Consider the following 19,849-nt stretch of genomic DNA (forward strand, 5'->3'; position numbering starts at 1 on the left):
AGGAGGCTATTGATGGGGTGGGGCAGAAAAGGGGCTGTTTAGGCAGGGAATTAAGGATGCAACTGAGGGGGGGATTTTGCCTTGGCAGGTGTCTCACCACTTCAGCGATCCTCTCCTTTTAAGCTCCTTCTCTCGGAGCCTTCTTTATGGTCTTAATGGTTCCAGCCCTCCCTCCCTCCTGCTTTCCTTTTATTGTACAATATAAATAAACAGTGAGGCGGCAGGCCGACCGTCGAAAGGGAGAGAGGTAGGTTTGGATGGCGGCTAAGCGGCTTCCCCCCCTTTGAAATGGAGAGAGAACATTGGCTAGATCTATCTTTCTAAACTTCCGAAACGTTAGACGTTTTTATGAGCGGAATAGAAAGTGTGAAAAAAAAACTGCAGGCGTGTGTGTGTGTGTGTTGGGGGGAGTGCGGGGCAGTATCGTTGGCTTTTTAATTCTGGATCTGTTGTGTGAGACTTCTGGAAAAAAAAAAGATTTCTGGCAAACACTAGGGGTGCTGGTGCTGCTAAAACCCCTTTGTCTGTCATTGCAAAGGAAAATTAAAACGGCATGTTTTGGGGAGGGGGCGGTAAGGGTGCGAGGTATCAATCCAGAATAGGCCCTACCTGGCTGCGTATGTTTAAGGTATAGGGTGTACCGGTGTTGGTGAGGATATTACTGCTGTTGGGGAAATTAACAAAAGGACGGGGGCAGATGGAACCGAAATATAAAAGTGTAGTCCGACTGGACTGGTTTGGTAGAATTGGTTTATTATCGTTTCAGTCTTTACCTGGTTCTAGCAGATTTCATTTGGATTCTTATGTACTTAGAGCACACTTTCTAGAAGGCGGTCTATTTCAGAGTCACTGTCTGTTCCCCAGTACACTTGAGGGGTCTGAGGCATTTATGCAGGCTTGGGACCTCCTTGTCCGGTGTGAAAGGCATTATAAAGCAACCCCCGAGATCTGCTTGGTGTGCAAGAAACTTTTTGTGAGTGTTAGACGCTGGGGAGATTGCAAAGGGTAGATTTTGCCAGTTCTCGTTGAGAAGGGCTCTCGATTGCATTACCTTGCGAGCGATACAGTCGACTTACCTTTAAGCAGCCGGAAAATCTTAACGCCTGATGTGTCCCAAGCAAGCGGTGTTCATTCATTCTCTGCCATTACAAGGTCTTTTTCTTTCTTTCTTTTTTTTTAAAGCAGTGCTATTTGAAATACGTTTCGATTTGAGGGGAGGGGGAAAACAGTATTTCCAGCCAATGAAGGGGGAAATGTAACATCTTTATGGCATCGTCTGTGACTGGGTGCTGTTAAAATATGATTAAATCGGAAATATTCGAACAGAAACGCGTGTTGCTCCCTTCTGATCTTTTTTGGGTGGGGTTGGGGTGGAAGAGACTGTTATACTTTTAATCTCTGGAGCTACTGGAATTTTAAACGAAGTGTCAACATGATGTTATTCTCATTCGCTCCGAATCAAGGTTCATTAGCTAGACAGTATGAATATTTTATTGCTTTCGGAAATGAAACTCCTTTGATCTTTTTCTCGGGTTATAAAAAGAATTGCCTGTCATAAAAAAAAAAGAAAGAAAAAGAATATCGTCCCATCTGCCTTCACATTCTGTATTTATTTTCCTCTGTTTCTCTCCCCCCCCCCCACCCCCGTAATTTACTTTTATAACAAAAAAACTTTGGATGACCTTCAGAAACTCAACAACAACAAAAATTCTGAAATGTTTGTCTCTGTTGATCAGTGGATGATATTGAAACGACCACATTTGGAGCGAACATTAACTATTACATTTACATTTGAAATGAATGATAATTTGGGACTCTACTTATGTTTTTAGATATAGTCCAGGACTCATTTTGGGGAGGGGGGAACATAATGCTAAACTAATGTTCAGTGTATCCATGAATAGGGAGGAACGTACTGTATTACTTTGGTAGCATAACAATTACTAGCTGTATTTCGAATGGGTGAATTTCATTATTTGTGTTTCCTCTGGAAAGTGGAAATTTTAACCATATTTATCCATAGATTAATTCTTTTAGTGACAAATCTCATGTATTAAAAACAATAATACTAATAATAAATTAAATCGAAGACAATTATTACAGTTAAGTGAAGTTAGAAGATTTCTGACCAAGAAAGATGCATCTGTCTTCTATATGTACCCTGTAGATCCGAATTTGTGTAAAGGAAGTTGTGTCACAAATTCGTATCTAGGGGAATATGTAGTTGACACAAACACTACAGTCATTCTCCCTGAAGAAAAAAAAAACCTAAATAAAAGGATGAAAAGAAGCTTTGGCCAGAAGATCGTTTTATAACCGAAAAGAAATATTGGGGGATTTATCTAAACTCCCAACTCTAGTACTCCTGTGGTAAACTTTATCACCTCGTTGTAATAAAAATCTGAGCTGCTAGGGGTGTCAGAAGTCTTACATCACTGAAACTCAGGAGGGAAAACTCTGTTGCTTTAATCTGTATAATTGCTTAAAATACACTAGGTATAAATAATCCAGCCAAACGCTGCCCTGTTTCCTGATTTTTATGAAGGGATTATTAGGTGCTTCGATTTTAAAGACCCGTCCAAATGTTGCTTTTTTAATCATGTTTATTACAATGTGGGAGAAGGGAACAGCACCGAAGCTAGTTAATTTTATCTTTAATTGTCTATAAAGCCCTTTATTTCGTGTTCAGGGGAAGGGCTCTCTTCCACCCTTGGCTGGAAAATGGTCAATCGGATCCCGAAGCTAAATGTGATTTAGGAGCCCCGGTACCCCGAATTAGCTGATGGATTTTCTATCGACCCAGAACAAGTCCTATTTATCTCTGCCAGTATCGCAGCGCATAGTCGCTACTCAACCCGCTTCATATCACCTCCATTAAGACCGAAATTTAACCACCAGCCAGAGGGATCTCAATGTATCATCTGCCAGGGCATTCATTTTGATCCGGAGCGGACTTCCCTCCCCATCCTCCCCCAAATTACTGAAAATAATCCTTTTTTTTTTTCTGTAACACACAACTAACCCAAGACACACCTACTGGAGGGAGTGGGGTTTTGCTATCCCGAGGGATTAAGTGGTGACATTAGGGGTTTAGAGCCTGAGATGCTAATCCGGGTAAGTAACATTGTGCAGGAGCAAGACATTTCACCCTGGCTGAAAATATGTAAATATTGGTGATTAAAAAAAAAAAATCCTACAGGAGTAAGAATGCCCCTGTGTGAGCATATTTCCTTATCCGGGAATCGCAGGGAACCTCGCCATTGGCCGCCGGTGTCACATGGATTCCTAACTTTGGTCGCTTGACAGTATGTAGGAGGGTTTTACGAAACAGGAAAACGAGTAGGGGGGGATAGGAATAAATTTTAGTATTTGTGTGTGTGTGTGTGTGTGTGTGTGGTGTGTGCAATTCAAAGAAATTAATGGCCATGAGTTCGTTTTTGATCAACTCCAACTATGTGGATCCCAAGTTCCCACCCTGCGAAGAATATTCTCAGAATGATTACCTTCCCAATCACTCTCCGGGATATTACAGCAACCAGAGGCGAGAGACCACTTTCCAACATGAGGCGATGTACCAGCCACGGTCAGCCTGCAACGAGCCGCCCTACCCAGCTTGTCAGGGCTCCGGCCACCAGCCAGCGGTGCTATCCCCAAGGGGTCACGTTCATCCTTCTGCCGGACTTCAGAGCCACCTCTCAGAGGCAAATCACCACTGTGAGTCGGTCACCCCCAGCCCTCCTCCACCCTCCTGTAGCCAAAACTCTATGAACCAAAGCCCATCTCATTCTTCTTGCAAAGAGCCAGTAGTTTATCCCTGGATGAAAAAAGTCCATGTAAGCACGGGTAAGTGAACTAAAGTGGCTTTTGCTTTATACTAACTAGCACCTCAAAGTCTTGTGGAAAGCCTATTGCACCAGTTGTAAAATAACCATTCGTGGAGATTTACGATCGCCTGTTTGCAGAGCAGTATAATTACATCCTCCATAAATTTTTATGGCTCTACTTGGCCAAGTGCCTTTGAAGTCTCTGTTACCATCCTCCTCCAATTTCTTGCAGGGTACTTTTTTATGGTTGTTGAATCTTCGTAAGTTAAGTTTTATGTTTTTGTAATTTGTATTTAAGTGGTGGGTTGAGTAAACTTTTACTATGTTTCCTCTCTCTCTCTCTCTCTCTCTCTCTCTCTCTTTTGACGTGTTATTACAAAGAAAGGGTGTATGTATGGGGGGGATTTTACGGATTTTAAAGAGCATAGATGGTGTGTGTGTATATATATATATAATATAATTGCACCATCTATGTTATTGAGGAGAGTATGTAAAATATATCTAGGGAAGTTTAAAACACATATAGACATGGATGTACGTCATGCAATCAGGCTGGAGTGAGGGGGTTGGAGATGGGTTAAGTGTATATTTTTGGAAGATCGTGGTGCATCTTTCTGCTTTGATAGTCTCCCAGCAAAACAGCGTGTGACACTTAAAAAAAAATTAAAAGGGCAGCTCAGTAATTCTTTTTTCTCTTCTCCCCCACTCCCCTCTTTGTGTTTGTTCAGTAAACCCCAGTTGCACAGGAGGGGAACCGAAGCGCTCCCGGACAGCTTATACCAGGCAGCAAGTCCTGGAACTGGAGAAAGAATTCCACTATAATCGCTATCTCACGCGGAGGCGCAGAGTAGAAATTGCCCATTCTCTTTGCCTGTCCGAGCGCCAGATCAAAATATGGTTCCAGAACAGGAGGATGAAATGGAAAAAAGATCATAAATTACCCAATACCAAGATCAGGTCTAATTCTTCCAACTCTTCTGCAAGCCTGCAGATACAAGGAGGGTCTCAGAACCGAGCCAATGCACCAGCCACTGGCCTATAACTGTTTCTTGTGTGCGTGCGTGTGTGTGTGAGAGAGAGAGAGAGAGTGTGTGTGTGTGTGTAGGAGACACATGATAATTTTTTTATGTTCCAAGGGGCGTAACGGGGGCATACTCTTTATTTATAGAAAAGGAGGGAAACTCAGCTACAAAACAAACAAACAAACAACAGAGATGTGCTTTTGTGCTCCCTCCCATTAAAAGAAGGCTGTGGATAGTAGTTTTCAAATTTGGCTAAGATGAATCCTTGTTTCATCTTTAATCACGCCAAACTCTGCCCCATTTGTCATGTTTACTCTCCCGTACAAAGGATGGACCTTATGCTTGCTATTACCTCGACAACCAGTGTTCACTTTAATAAATGAGGGCTCAGTTTCTTCAAGAGGAACTGAATTTTCTTTTCTTTTCTTTTGCTGCCTACCAGCCCCAAAGCGAAAGTTTCTATTCAGATCCCCAAGGGCATAGCAGTTCTGGCAACGGTAACACAGCCCTACAGACCAAAAACAAACAAACAAACAACAACAACCCCAACTCCATGCGCTATGAGGACCAGGGGGACTGAATAGATGTTAAGTATTGTAACGATCAGGGTCATACAGCTGGAGAACGAAGAGATTGGCACAATTTAAAACAAACCGAGTGAAATTTGGGGTGGGGGTGGGGCTGGGAAGGAGACCAACATAATGGAGACTTATGTAAGAAACCCCCTGCCACTTTTGAGTCCAGCAGGTTAATTACCTCACTTGTAAATCTTGGGGGGGGGCAACGTATTTAGTTTAGAAACTTGATGATCAAGTAATGCCACCTGAATTTAAACGTTCGTCAAAGGGGGTGTGGGAAGGGAGGGCTCTTTGTAAAAAGGATGCTTCTCCACTAAGATTCAGTCCATTTTTGTACTGAGAATGTGAATAAAAAATGGAAGCTGGGGATCCCCTTCTTTCTTGATGGAAAAGGGGTTATGAACTTCGAACAGATTTATTTTTTTCTTTCCATGTTCTATAGTACTTGACATTCCGAGCTGATGTGATTTCAAAGAACTTTTGGGATCTTCGTTTCCCCCTTCCAGTTGTTCATTTGAATTACCTCCTGTTGTTCTTTGTGATATTCATGATAACTTGTACATAGCAGAACGAAAGCAAGTAGAAATAAAATTTTCGTTGTGACTATAAACAGTGTGTGTTTTTAAAAATAAGTTTTTTTAATTTAAAATGTTTGTTAATTTTATAAGGATTTCTGTCAATTGCACCTCACTAATGAGAACAAAATATGTTTGACTATAGGGTATCTCAGCCTTAAGTACTGCTAAGCCTTACATATTGTGATTTATTTATTCTAAGCACATATTAATATGGTTGTATGATATGTTCACAAACTGGTTTCAACTGTGTTGGGTCATTAAAGCGCTACATTGTATTAAGGAATTAAAGCAGCAGTGTATTCCTCAGGAGAGGCTACTTCATTTTAAAAAATCTCCTTCTCCAAGGTATTTAATGCATTAATGAGTATAATTTTTGCACAGATGTTTCTCGGTGTTTGCAGGTTTTCTGTGTATTTTTATATTACAAAGGAGCTGGCTACTGCAATAGCTCAAACCCTGACAAGCAAATAGATAATCAAGAAGACAAATGGCTTCTTTTGTGAGCCACAGCTCCTGTATTAATTTTCATTTTCTTGCTCATAGAAAGTATCGAAAATACTGTTCAGGGCGAAATAACATTCCAGTTCTAAGTTACATTTAAAAAAAAAGAAGAAGAAGAAAGGGGTGGGGTGGGCTTGTGGGAAGGAGGCCTCTAGACCATACAAAGAAAATCATAATTTTCTGAATCATTCCCTATAAGAAAATGGTTTTCGCTTATTTATGAGATTTTATGAATTTGTCTCGGCCTCTAAGTCATGATTAAAATACCCCACCACGTTATTAAGAGCAAAGACCTGGCTTGGGATATTTAAAGTGGTAGAATGGCTATTTCTGTTCTTAGGGTACTCAGCAATTTAACTCAGACCTTGCAAACAAACTGGGTTCAAAAGTTGTTCCTTCCTCCCACACCTCAATAAATCGCCCATTACGTCTTTTACTCTGTTGACTTTGTAACAGTTTGTAAGAAATATGTATAGGGTCATGTGACACAGAGCCGCTGCACGTCTTGTGTTGGAAAAATGGAGTTGTGTATGTATTTGATTAACTTTTGCCCCTTTAAAGGCAAAAAGAGCAAACCTTCCGAGTTTTTATTTCGATGAGGGGTGGTCGGGACTGCACTTATTTTGATGGCTGATTCCCCCCCCCCCGCCCTTTGATCTGCTTCCTATGTAAAGGCGATGCAATTTTCAGATAGAGGCTATGCTCTTAAGGGTACCAAAACAGTTCTTAAAAAGCATATGCTGTTAGGAATGCAACTTCTATAGAACTAAATCAAAGCTGGAAAGTATGAATAGAATTGAAGGGGGAGAAAAGAAGATTTCTATAGGACCTAAAAGTTCACAGCCATTATAAGCAGACAGAAGCCAAGAAAAATGCGAGAATTATACAGAAAATCATTAATCACTTCTTTTCTTTAAATACTTATCCTTTCCCCATTGTTATTCAACAGCAAATCTCCGCAGACCGTCTGTTGGGAAAAAAGTACCCGGAGTCCTACAAAAATCTTCAAGGGGAATAATAACAATAAAAAAATCTGGATCATAAAGTTGAAAACTTTTTTTTTTTTTTTTTGGAAAACAAAACGGAACAAACAACAACTCTCACTTGGGAAGAAACCACTCAAACCATGAATACCGTCTATTGGGCGTTGGAAAAAGGATGTGGGAATACACAAGGTAAAAGAACCGACTGCTCGGCATGCATTTTTGATCGTTTTATTGCTTCTTTTCAAGAGTAAGGTTTTTTTGGGGGTGGGGGGACACATGAATCCTTTACGGGATTTTCCTCGGTTTCCTCATTTTATTTTGTCTGAGGGGGAGAGAGAAAAGAAAGATATCAAATGGATTACATATAAAGGGGATGCTAAAAACCCGTATTTTTCCATTTTATGGTGTGAATCCTATAGAGTTTGGCTTTGCTCGGATAATTCTTTTATCTCATGGAGTACAGAGGAAAAGCAGATAGCTCAGATATTGGCCTTTTTGTGACCAAGACAGCCTTGCTATTTCAAATTATATTCCTCCATGTTCTATTTTGCCTTCTCGAAGCTTTGCAACCTAAATTAAAGGGCTTTTGTACAAACGTCACGTGTGACTATGGAAAGATCAGTCTGGTAGATGATTTCTTTTTTAGTGTGTCAGATGTTCTTTTGAGGAATAACAGTGTTCGAATCCTTTAGCCAAATCAGACTTTTTGAGTTTCTCGTTTCTGCTTAGAAAAGTTGTTTTGTGGAAGGGTTTGGCCTTTAGAGACCGTGTTTGCGTGAGCCGGGCTTGTCTGATTGCTGTTTGTTTCAAGACTTTCTGCATTTTACTGGGGAGGCTGAAAGGCAAAATAAACAAATAAATTGAGGCAAAATTCTGAGCTGCCGAGCACAGATCGCGTAGAGGGTTCACCCAAAGGACACGTTTTCTAACTGATTAGCTGAGTATTATAGTCAAGGATTGACCTCTCAAACCCCTTGACCTTTCCAAGACTGGACATTGTGCCGTGTAACATTTCCAGCGTCGAACTGGACGGGGGCTAAGGCAAACTTTGCACCTCCGGAAAGAATCTTTTAAACCACGCGTGTTCATGGTTGTTTCTTAATGTTGCCATTGCTGGGCCAGCGCGGGGAGTGCAGAGGAAAGGCGTCCCAGAACGATCGGATTTTTTGTGTTTGGTTGTCTGGCTTTTAATGTCTTAGTCATTCTATACTTAATCTGGTCACAATGCATTGTTTCTCTTCCTGGCTTTGGGTTTCATCTCAAAGCACAGAGGGTCTCCACTGTAAAAGACAAAGGGCAGCTGAGTTTTTTAGAGTCGGGAAGCTTGCGGTCAGTGCAAGGGGAAAGATCTCTGGGCTGGCTCGGCCACTTGGGTTTGTTTTGTTTTGTTTTGTTTACCTCTCAGGAGAGGGCTTTCTAAAAAGGACCCTTACACTACCCCAGCCAAACGCCTCTCACTTTTCCTCAAACCTCAGCTATCTTCTCCCTTCCAGATAATCCTTTGTTTCGGAGCGTCTCCTCTCTCCCCCCTCCCCGCCCCGCTTTTCCTCCCCCCGCTCCTAGCCCACAACACTCTCAAAAGCCCTTCACAGCTCGTCTGTATCTGCTAAAGGGGTGTGATATTTGCTGATGCAGCCAGGGATTTCTTTTTGATGGTGGTGGAGGGGAGGAGAGGGGAGCTACAGGAGGGCAGGCGGTAAGGGTGGTTATCGGTGAATGTTGTTGAAACCACCTCTCTCCTTTGCAAATTGTGGCCTTCGGTGGCTCACGGTGGCCCTTAGTCCTGATAGCGAGGAACACTTATATTGACACGGGACAGCGTTTACACAGTCACTCTGGGGTTTGTTGAATTCTAAACGGCGAGGGATGAAGAACTGTTTTCGGAGTGACGGGCTAAAGGCTCCGTCAGACATTTAGTAGCCCTCTCCCGACCTTGCTGGCCACCTAGAATCGTTTCAATAAATGAGTTGACGCCCGCTACCTTTGTTTATATCGGCGCGGTGCTCAGTGACTTAGGGGCGACTCCGCTTCATAGCTGTGTCAGGGGCACCCCGGGAAACAAAGCATGAACGACTCATCGTTCATGAGCAGGTATTAAAGCCACATACCCAGCCAGAGACAGGCCAGGTGTCTTTTGGAGTCTCCGTTTAGATCTCGATATGACACCTGATGGTTTGACTCATCGCTCTGAGATTTTACTCTTCCGACCTAGTTCCTGGTGGAAGAATGTAAATATTTTTAATCAGCATGAGTCTGAAAGGTGTCTCCTTGGGCCATGGCCTTTCTGTCCCATGCACTTCTTTGTTCGCTCCGCCTGCGTCTTGAAATCGAAGCCGGACCAAAAGTCTATTGCATCAAACCAACTGGAATAGCTTGTCTAATTGCCACTATGATCTGAGATTTATTTATTTGGAAGCCAGAGCAAATATATATACATATACATGGATACAGGGCATTTTAATCTATCTATCTATCTATCTATCTATCTATCTATCTATCTATCTATCTATCTATCTATCTATCTATCTATCTATCATTAAAATACAACGCGCGAGATTGTCTCTGTATAATATAAATATACGTGGGGGAAAGTATTTATATACAAATACTTTCAAACACACACCGGGAAAATTTCTATGTTATAGGTGTCTAGGTGTATCGACACCTTGTTGCAGTGTTCGGGTTCCTTCAAATGTTCCTCTTTGAGTAAGGACCTGGGTGGTGGGAGCAGTTTGGGAGTTTCTCTGCCTGAACACCTTCCGCCTGACAGATTTATGATCTCCAATAAAACTGGCGTGTTTAAATTCGGAAATCAATCTCCCCTTCTCACTATATAAACGTTCATTTTATCTCTCGAAAGAAAGCTGCTTTGATGATAGCCCCTCGGAGGCTGAGGGTGCTGTTTATGGCCGCATTTCCTATTCTTTGAACTTTTAGCGAAAGTTGCTCTTCTTAGAAACAAAGGCAGCCGGATTTTTCCTTTTTTGTTTGTTTATTTTGGGGCAAGCAACATTCGGATGCGGGATAGCTTGGTTTTTTTTTTTTTTTTAAAGGGCTCCACTGAAGGAAAGTGTGTGGCTTTTCAGTTTACCCCCTCCTACTCTGATAATGTCCCAAATTGAAAAATCATCTAATTTAAGGGGTGAAGGAAATTTGCTTTATTAGGTAACTGCTCCTCTATCAACATACAGTGACACCGAAAGGATGTTTTAAAAAAACAGAATACATTCACTTTTCCTTTTCTGTGTTCCTCTCTCTCTGTATGACACCTTCACCCAGAATTTTTAGCCGAAGGTTTTGGGGGTTTTTTAAGCAATTTCGCGCAATAAGGTCTATGCTTTAAAAACAAGTGTGAAGCTTTTCCAGGCAATTTGCTCCCTTATTCATTTCCTGAAGCTTTAAACAGCCCTTTCAGCCATCACAGCCACTTCAAAATGTTGCCTGGACTGAACGCTGGGTTTGAATTTTCTCACCTTTTATTAATTAGTTTGTAAACTGTACTCTTTCAGGTAGCTGCTTTCCTAGAGAGTGGATTATTAAACTCCGGACAACTCTCGCTAAACCTCCATGCCTATCTTTATTTTATCTATGTTTAGAGGTATTCCCAGGTTTGCAAGAGTAGAGCTTCATAGTCAAACGCATTCCACCTTGTCTGTTACTCGAGGTCTCACACGGTTCTATTGTTTGATCTTCAGTGGCTCCTTATGCCCTGTATCCATTCTATTGTTTGAGGAGGTGAGACCGTCATCCTTAGCACCTGAAAGACAAGGATGAGGGACCCCTACGCTAGATTTGTAAAAAAATCTTAGCTTCCTTGCAGGGCTGAAAGAAAACCAGCGTCGTAGCTATGTCTGTACATGCGTGTGCCTGTGTTTATGTAAACATATGTAAGTATGTTGCTACATACAGACGTGCGCACATTGTTTTGTGTCAGTGAGGCATTGCCTGCTTGGGATTTGGTCCATAGGCAGCTTCTTGTACATTCACTATAAGCAGCTTCCTTTGTTGGCCAGGATTCCGTTTTGGGGCATCTCAGCTCAGAGCCAAAACTGACTTCAAAAATGCAATAAAGACTCACAAGACAATAACAGCAGAAGCTCTTGCCCTGTATCCTAATGGGAAATTCTTTAAAAAAAAAAATCTGGATCCATGAGCATAAATATCCTCGGAGGACTTTGGAGCCTAAACCTGTTGTTCTAGTCAGTGTAATAAAATGTCAGGGAGAAAAGCATTATGTGCCCAGCAGGGCAAAGAGGCATCGGGGTTGGGGAAAGTGTTTAAATATTCTGAACTTCGAGGGGAGTGGGGGTGGACACCCTAACGTTGCGTCCTTTACCAGACGTATGTATATTACTGTATATTGTGCTGTGCATACACTCATCCCACGTTCACACGCCTGTGCAAGCATGCATATGTGTTTATAGAAATAACTAGGTAGCCAGAATATCTCTGTAGATCTAGAATGTTACATTCAATTCTAAACTTATTTTTTTTTTGGGGGGGGGGGGGGGATAAACACTGTTCCAGTGGAAGGTCACAGTGGTCCTTTGAGTATGAAACTGAGAGACCCCCTTCCCCCCTCCAGATCACGTGATTCATTAAATAATTAATGCAGAGGTTGCAGAATAGATATGTATTCGTCAGGAACATCGCAGACATGGTCTCCTTGTGTCTGACGTGAAATTCAACTGTCCTTTAAAAAACAAGCCTATAGCAGAGGGGGGGGAAAAGAGAGAGAGAGAGAAAGGGAGAGAGAGAGGGAGAGAGAGAGAGAAAGGGAGAGAGAGAGAGAGGGAGAGAGAGAGAGAAAAGAGTCTTCAATAAAACAATTCTCAGGAAGAAAGAAGCCACGCCGAGGGTTGGATTGTTGTGAGTAGCAGGGTCTTCCCAATTCCTAGCGTGTCTATATGTCCATGTAAATTTATTGTTTGTTATTAATGTTATTGTCGTAAAATGTGACAAATAGCCGTCTTCATTTCCTCCCATTTCTCTTCACATGGTGGTATGTGTGTTAATACCCATCGAGGCATTTCATTGATATTTTTAGGAATATTCCTTTCTCTCCCTCTCTCTCTCTCTCTCCTCACAACCTTTCTCCCTCTCTCTCTTTTTGAAACCCCCTTTCTTGATTTATTACAATAAGCATGTCAGCAGCAGTGCGGCTGCCATTGTGTGTGCGCGTGTGTGTGTTTGTGAGAGAGTTGTGTTGTTTATGGCGGTGTCCAAGATAAATCATTTCTCAAGTGAAAATGATGTGCAAGCGATGATATTTTAGAGCGAGAATTTTTCTCTGCTCCACTCCCTGGAGTTGATTATTTCAGACGATTTACAGTAATAGATCAGCAGCTAATATGAAAGCTCTATAGCTGGGGGTCTTAAATTACAGCATCTGTGATTACCAATTAAGGAGAGATTTGTATAAATTTGGTAAACCGGGAACGCCTCATTGGCATATAAACCTAGTAAAAGACCAGGACCTTAATATAAAAATTACTGCTAGGAGTCTTGTATTGCAGCATCACTTTACTAGCTATTCCTCATTTTTTCACCATCTTGTCCCCTCTCCCTCTCTAATAAGGACTTTATTGCACCATAAACACAGGTTGTTGAGGCGTGTTTATGCTTGTTTGAGGCTTTTTTTATTTATTTTGGTTTGGTTTGGGATTTTTTGTTTGTTTGTTTGTTTTTTAAGCCTGAATGTGTCCCATTGTATGCCAGCTGATCAGGGGGAAAAAATCAAATAAATAACTAAATTTGAAAATGAAAATCAAATTGCTGCAGGGAGTCAAAATGTGCGGCTGCCTCTTAAATAGGGATAGCGTTTGATCACAAGCAGAGAATGAAGTTACTTTGTCAGTGGAGGACAAAACAATAGGTGAGCTTCCTTGCCCTCCAAACTAACGACACGGGTTCTAAGCCAATGGAGCGATGTTATGGGTTTCGTTCCGAAACCTGAGCATTTTACCCATTTATAATTACCAAAGACTGTTAACAAAAAGGAAGCGAATCCGTCCCCAAATAATTCGTTATTCTTTTTATGCAAAGAGGAAATAGTTTGCACCATTTTTGCACCATAATTGCTGCAAGACCTTGGTATGATAGGTAGGTAGGTAAATAATGTCCTTAGGATAAAAGTTTCAGGAGTTTAGATAACAAAGGACATTTTGTGAGGAACGAAGAGCCTGCTTTCTGTGATTTAGACTGGTGTAAATTCAAAGTAAACCTATTGAGGGCAATGGAATTACACTGATCTAAAACTAGCGTACATGAGAGCAGAAGCTTGCCCTACGTCCTCAAGAAACTAAGATAGGCATAGCTTGCCAACAGATGTTAGCTTTTCACTGGCACTTGATATATAGTATATATATGAACTATAATAAGTAAATTCCTTTCAACCAATTGAGGCAGCCCAGTAAAGTTAAGACTTTGGGGAGCAGATTATTCTCCTAAAGAGCAGAGTTGATGGGTAAAAGACATAATGTTACCTGTTTAAAAAGCAAGAGTGTATATGAATGAGAATTCGCATCCTTGATAGAAAATGGAAGGTCAGAAGTCAACCACTTAGAATTTCCATTTTAAAACTTGACCAAATAGGTTAAAACCGTGAGTGTTGAAAGGGAAGGAGGAAGCGGGAAATAGCATTTTTAAATATGTAACATGCAAGGAGTCAGTAAAACAGACAACAGGGTTGAAGATTAAATGTTCACACCGGATTCTCAAAAGAGACTCCAACCACATTTTCCGCGCTTCCTTTAGCCCCCGTGAGCCAAGTTTAACACCGTCATGAGGGGTGATATTTAACTCTGTCTGGTAGGGTAAACCTTTATGTAGTAAAATTAGAGGAACTCAGCGACTTTCATTAAATATTAAGGGAGATCCGGGGACGGTGAACAAGCCAGGAATGCAACATCATTCTTTGTCAGGAATATATTAATTTAAATCGTTGGCTTCCAATTGATTTTGACCACTTGTTTTTTAGGTCTGAGATTCTGAGCATGAAAAATTAGCCCACTGAGGAAGGCTCCTGTAGTTACGAAGTTGGAAGGAGCGAAAATATTAATTTCGCTCTCATTATCGTTATTATTATGGCTCCTTTGCTGTCATTAAAGCTTCAGACAGTGCACCACACATAAGTCTATCGTCCAGCCCCATGCATTAGTCGCATTAAAGGGGGGTACAAATCAATAGCAGGGGGGTTATTCGGTTCTGGTTCCAGACGCCATTGTGCAAAAGTCTCCCTTAAATAAGTCAGATGTCAGGAAGAGCTTCGAGTCCCGCAGGATGTTGAATCGGACAAGGTGGCAAACATTTATGCTTTTGACACCCTTGGCTATAATGAATCCCATTTCCCCATTCACCTGGCACCATATACTCTCCGAATCCATTACTGATATCGCTATCTCTATCCCTAGCCTTTTGATTTAAGGTGGGGGAGGGGGGGAAGATGCCTATTTCAGATAACACTTACATTTCTGCCTTGCCTTTCCAGCTGGTTTCTAGCAGGGTGGGGCAGAATTGTGATTTATCTGATGCAAAGATTTTGGCTTGAGATAAGCCTGGCTGTAGGATCTATTCTTATTGGTAATGTTGCCTCAGATCTTCTTCGCTTCTATACTTAGATTTTTATCAATAAGCCCTTTAAATAAACAAGGCGAAAGTTTCACAGTGCTCTTTCTTTCTTTCTTTCTTTCTTTCTTTCTTTCTTTCTTTCTTTCTTTCTTTCTTTCTTTCTTTCTTTCTTTCTTCTAGAAATTTGCCACCGTTGTATCAAGCTGATATTTACCAAGAACGGTTTCTTTCTGCCTGGAGCCTTCTCAATAACTAGTCTCTGTGTTTTTCTCGCTTTCTCTGTCACTCCGATGGCTACCGATTATTTAGCATCGGATGACGTAATACAATGAAAAGGGTTTCGTTTTGTCCAGATTTGGGCAACCAAAAGAGCTCTCATTGTTCCCTTTGGTTGGTCAAACAACAACAGCAAAAACTCCTCTTACCCAGCCATGATCTTTGTAACTCCCTGCCATACCTACCTCATTAAATCACACATATTTTCCCATTTGTGTTCATTATTGGTTTATTTATCGATCAGGTAATATAACTTCGGTGATTAGCTCTCTCCTACGGACTAAAACTATGTGTAGATCGTTAAAAAAATGTTGTCTATATTTCTTTATTAACTCGGTTAAACTGAATGCATCAGGAAGCAGCGGGTGGAATATTCTTCCTTGTGTTATAGTTATAAACGATATGAATAATATTTAAAATACTTGATGAGCTATTGATCTTGTCATTAAAATAGTTCAGGTTATTATTGTTTCGCTCATTTCTTTGCAATAAGCTGTTCTTCTTGTCTACCACCGTTTCAGAAAAGTTTGATCCACCAGCATGAAGAATCAATATTTACGTTATCATATGCCATTTCCAAAGGCACCATTTCTCCCCCCATCACACCCACCCTCCCGTACATATACACACACCATTCCTTTCCCAGAGAGGCAGCTATTAAGGTGGAAAATATAAGTCCTTAGTTCATAATTTATTGCAGGCTGTAAGAGAGTGTTACGTAAGATCAAAGAATTATGGAAGGATAGGACTCTTCGGAACTGCTGTGTAAGGAGGCCGGTAGCTAATACAGAACAGGGTAATACCTGCAGTCAGTACATAAGCTTGTAGACTCAACAGATGAGGTCTCAAGTATATGAACAATGCATTTCCAGTATACAGTATTATAACTCTTATTCCTTATACACTGTCCAATTTCTGTTTTAAAATACATAAGATTCAGGAATCATTCATGGGCCATCCATTTATTCCGGTTGATCACTTCAAAACAAAAGGATTTAAAAAGAGGTTGATATTACATTGTAAATGCAAGATGACCATTGTTCGTTAAAATAACTGGCCCCTACACCAATAACTGTGGCCCTGTCAAAGGGAGTGAATTATTTTAACAAATCGTATTGTCTAAAAGAAGAAAAAGAAACAACAAACAGATAAACATGCATTCAGAGGGGAATAAAGCAATTAATGTCCGAAATAAGTATATGCTATACAGGCCTTAAAAACTGCCGATGACCCATAGCGCACTCCCCTGCAACTTGGCTGATACATTTCTGTTTAAAAAGGGATTGGGACGAGATTTATTTAGAGCAAAGACAAAGGGAAAGGAGACCCTGGTTTTCTGTTAAATAGGCAAAAGGTTGGATATAATGATGGTGTCCTTTGAAGTTCCGGGTGGTTTTTTTTTGCTGGGGGTGGGGTGGGGGGCTAATAACCACATTTCAACACTTGACTGCGATAAACCAAATCAGGTGCTATTTCAGAAAATCAGAGCCATAAATCAGAAGGGTTTGATTCCTTTTTGTTTAAAGACAGAGAGGGGTTAACTAAAGAATTTTCGTTCAATAGTATTGAATATTTTGGGTTAAATCCGATACCTCGGCCCTTCTTGGCAGAAGGATCTCGAGATCGGAAGAGAAGGCAACAAAAAATAGGGTAACAGTCCCTCCATGCTCGCACCAATGAGCTTAACAGGAGTTTCTGAAGGGAGACTCTGGCAAGTCAAATGGCCAGCTGTGTCATGACATTTTAATAGGCAACTTTTGTCCTTTCCTGAAAATCAGCCCAGGCCTTTCCATTCTCAATAGCCGTAACACATCAACACTCAGTGATCCCCAAGAGCCGGATCCAAAGCCCATTGAAGTCAATGGATGTTTTCCCATTCGGTCCAGGGGAGTGACTCCATTAGGCCAATAGGACATCAGTGATGGAAGGCTCAGAATCTCCCTGATTAAAAACAACACAAAACAATCGGTAAGGAGACTTTCCCCCTCTCTCCCGCCCCTCCCCCCCCACCCCCCGGTTTGGTGTGCCAAAGCCAGACGATGGCAAACCTTACCCCTCTCATCCTTCAGATAGATTTTTGTTCACTCTTCAATTTTAGGCGAGGTTAAAAATACCATACAGGATCATGTCCATTGACTTCTATTACTTCCCAACCTCAATGATTAAACTCAAAAGTCTGATAGGCTAAGTTGCAATTCACAAATATCGAAAAGGATGGCAATGACCCCCCAAAAATGCCGAATGTATCGCTTAACTTTTTTTTTTTTTTGGTCGAGACATATGGAATCAATTTTGAATCTTGACATTGAAGACTGGCCAATTCCTACTGGCCTCTAAAACCAGAATCCAGTTGGTTCTCCTCTCTCCGGCACCTCTTGTCACTCATTATTATGCCCGTCTTGCAACATTTTAAGTCTTTATAAAGAGAAATAGCTTTTCAGAGAGGTGCCAGGGATTCCTCCCCCCCCCTCCACAACGGGGAAAATAAGTACAAGACCCGCACTCCCCCACCCCTCCCACTATCTCTGGGCATTCTGGAAAGGGGTCTCCATCCTTGCAACACTTAACGCGGTTTTGAAAGGTTTTTCTTCAGTCAAGGCAGTTCCGTTCGAAACGAGTGAGTCCAAAAATCAAAGCATCTTGGGGGGGGGGGAGGATAGGGGGGAGGAAGGGAGAGAAATCCGTCCGACAAAGCTGTCAGCAAGATCCACTGGGGTACAATAAAGTAGTTTCTTTTCTTCTCTTTAATTTGCTTGCTTCAGTTCAGATACTTGCAGCAGCCGATATCCCCCCTTCTCTCCTTCTTCCTGAAGTCCTTGGTGGCGAGCTAACGCAGGTAAGAGGTAAAGGGGGGGGGGGGGGGAATTGATGCAACTTTGCCTTTCCGTACTCTAAGAATTCCAGCGCTCTGAGATATAATTAATCGCTCCCAAAGCTTTGACAGGCCAGAGACTTCTCCATTGGTCAACGTGAGCTATAGCTGACTTTCCCTAGTCTCAAATTAAGACTGATCTTTCCGAAACATAGCCAGGGAAGTTGAAGATGAGCAAGAAAAAAAAAAAAAGAAAAAGGGAAAAGTTGCGTGATTCCTACCTAGACGGGATACAGAAGCTTTCTTTAAAGTCCGTGTTTCCCAGCTAGGTTTCCCTGGGACACATTTGTTAAAGCGTTAGCACCTCTCCGCTGTTTGGAAAAAAACTACAAACGCCGCTTTGGAAAAGCGGAGTGTTAAACTGAAGAATGTATGTGAGCGTGATTTATGGCCCTCAGAAGTTTTGTTTACTTGGAGCAGCTCCTAATTGCAAGTCTTTTCCTGGAAGCCCATGTCTTCTAAAAATTCCACGACGCTGATAGTGGGTTCCCTCCCCACCCCCCTCAAATTCTGCTTTTATTTGCCAGATGTGATTAACAAACATCTGGTCAGTTTACTTGTTTTCCCCGATAGCTGACCAATTAATTTTGGTGGCATGGGTAAGTATGCGAGCCTTCAACATTTTAGATAAGAACAGTGTTTTATTATGAATCCCACCAGCTAAAATGTTTTCAGACCGATGAAAGGAGCTCCAAATCTGCTCGGGGTTTTGGAGAATCCACAATAAAGATTTATTTTTAAAATGTAATTTCTTCAATGAGCTCCATTTTAAAAGGAGGGGCAGGAAAACGACTCGTGTTGGAATATATGACACAATATTTACTAGTGCTGTTTCGTCACTCATTCTGGGGCTAGGAGTCGGAAGAATTGGTCTCTTTGTTAAGGCCCGATGTGTATTTTAAGAGTGAGTTGCAACACAACGAAGTTTATGCGGAAGACAGGAAGACAAATGGGATTAAATTTGAAATTCACTTTTTTTTTAATGTGCTCCCTGTTCAATTTGGCTGGTGTTTGTTTGTATCCTTTTGTACTCTGATAATAACTCAGTTCCTGGGACAATTTGTTAGCTAGAAAAATGCCCCCATACCTTGTAAAACCGCAAAAGTTTAGACTCAATGTCTAATATTTCCCGAGGCAAACTAGTGTATATTGGCAGAGAGCTACATAAGCGCCGGATTTTTTGCTGAAAATTGCCTTGCATTAAATTTCCTCAGATCCAGAATTATCTTTACTCGCCTCCAGCGAAACTTGAAATGTTTTTTTTTACCAAGCGCTTGGTCTGTTGGAGAATAAAATCTGAGGGGAACCACAAGGCCCTAAATGACAGTAATTTAATTGATTTTATCATAAATCATCAACTCCGTGAAGAACCAAAGTTTTCATTGAAGTAAATTGATATTAATGGACGATTTTTGAAATTCCAACTCTCTCTCTCTCAAGTTGGAATAGATTTTTGGTGCGCCTGTATCTCTTGGTTTGGATTTCATTCTCGCCACCACTCTCACGACAAACTCATTATACATTTTGGGGACCTTATTTTTCTTGCTTTTGTAAGGATCAAGACTTAATGAGGCAGCCGGGCAATGTTCAAGCACAGAAACACCACCGATCGGATTATTCTCGGTAGATGGTCCATCAGAAGA

The 19,849-nt window shown here is 41.3% G+C and overlaps 2 protein-coding genes across 3 annotated transcripts in view; both read left to right on the forward strand.

Annotated features, from left to right (window-relative positions):
• The window catches only part of HOXB3 (homeobox B3), a 62,561-nt gene that overhangs the window by 25,324 nt on the left and 17,388 nt on the right, over nt 1-19,849 (forward strand). For both annotated transcript variants that reach the window (XM_074940779.1, XM_074940780.1), the window contains exon 2: nt 7,453-7,678. The gene's annotated coding sequence lies outside the window, so the exon portion shown is untranslated. The remainder of the gene's footprint in view (nt 1-7,452; nt 7,679-19,849) is intronic.
• HOXB4 (homeobox B4) lies at nt 1,374-5,496 on the forward strand. Its single transcript, XM_074940784.1, has 2 exons — nt 1,374-3,843; nt 4,553-5,496. The coding sequence occupies exons 1-2, from the start codon at nt 3,420-3,422 to the stop codon at nt 4,864-4,866; spliced, it is 738 nt and encodes a 245-aa protein (XP_074796885.1). The 5' UTR covers nt 1,374-3,419; the 3' UTR covers nt 4,867-5,496.

This window comes from Natator depressus, chromosome 27 (assembly GCF_965152275.1).
Source record: "Natator depressus isolate rNatDep1 chromosome 27, rNatDep2.hap1, whole genome shotgun sequence".
In the NCBI taxonomy this organism is placed as follows: Eukaryota; Metazoa; Chordata; order Testudines; family Cheloniidae; genus Natator; species Natator depressus.

Coding starts and splice junctions, on each gene's coding strand:
- HOXB4 (XM_074940784.1), top strand. CDS start 3,420: ATGGCCATGAGTTCGTTTTTGATCAACTCCAACTATGTGGATCCCAAG. Junction 3,844..4,552: donor AAAAGTCCATGTAAGCACGG/GTAAGTGAACTA, acceptor GTGTTTGTTCAG/TAAACCCCAGTTGCACAGGA.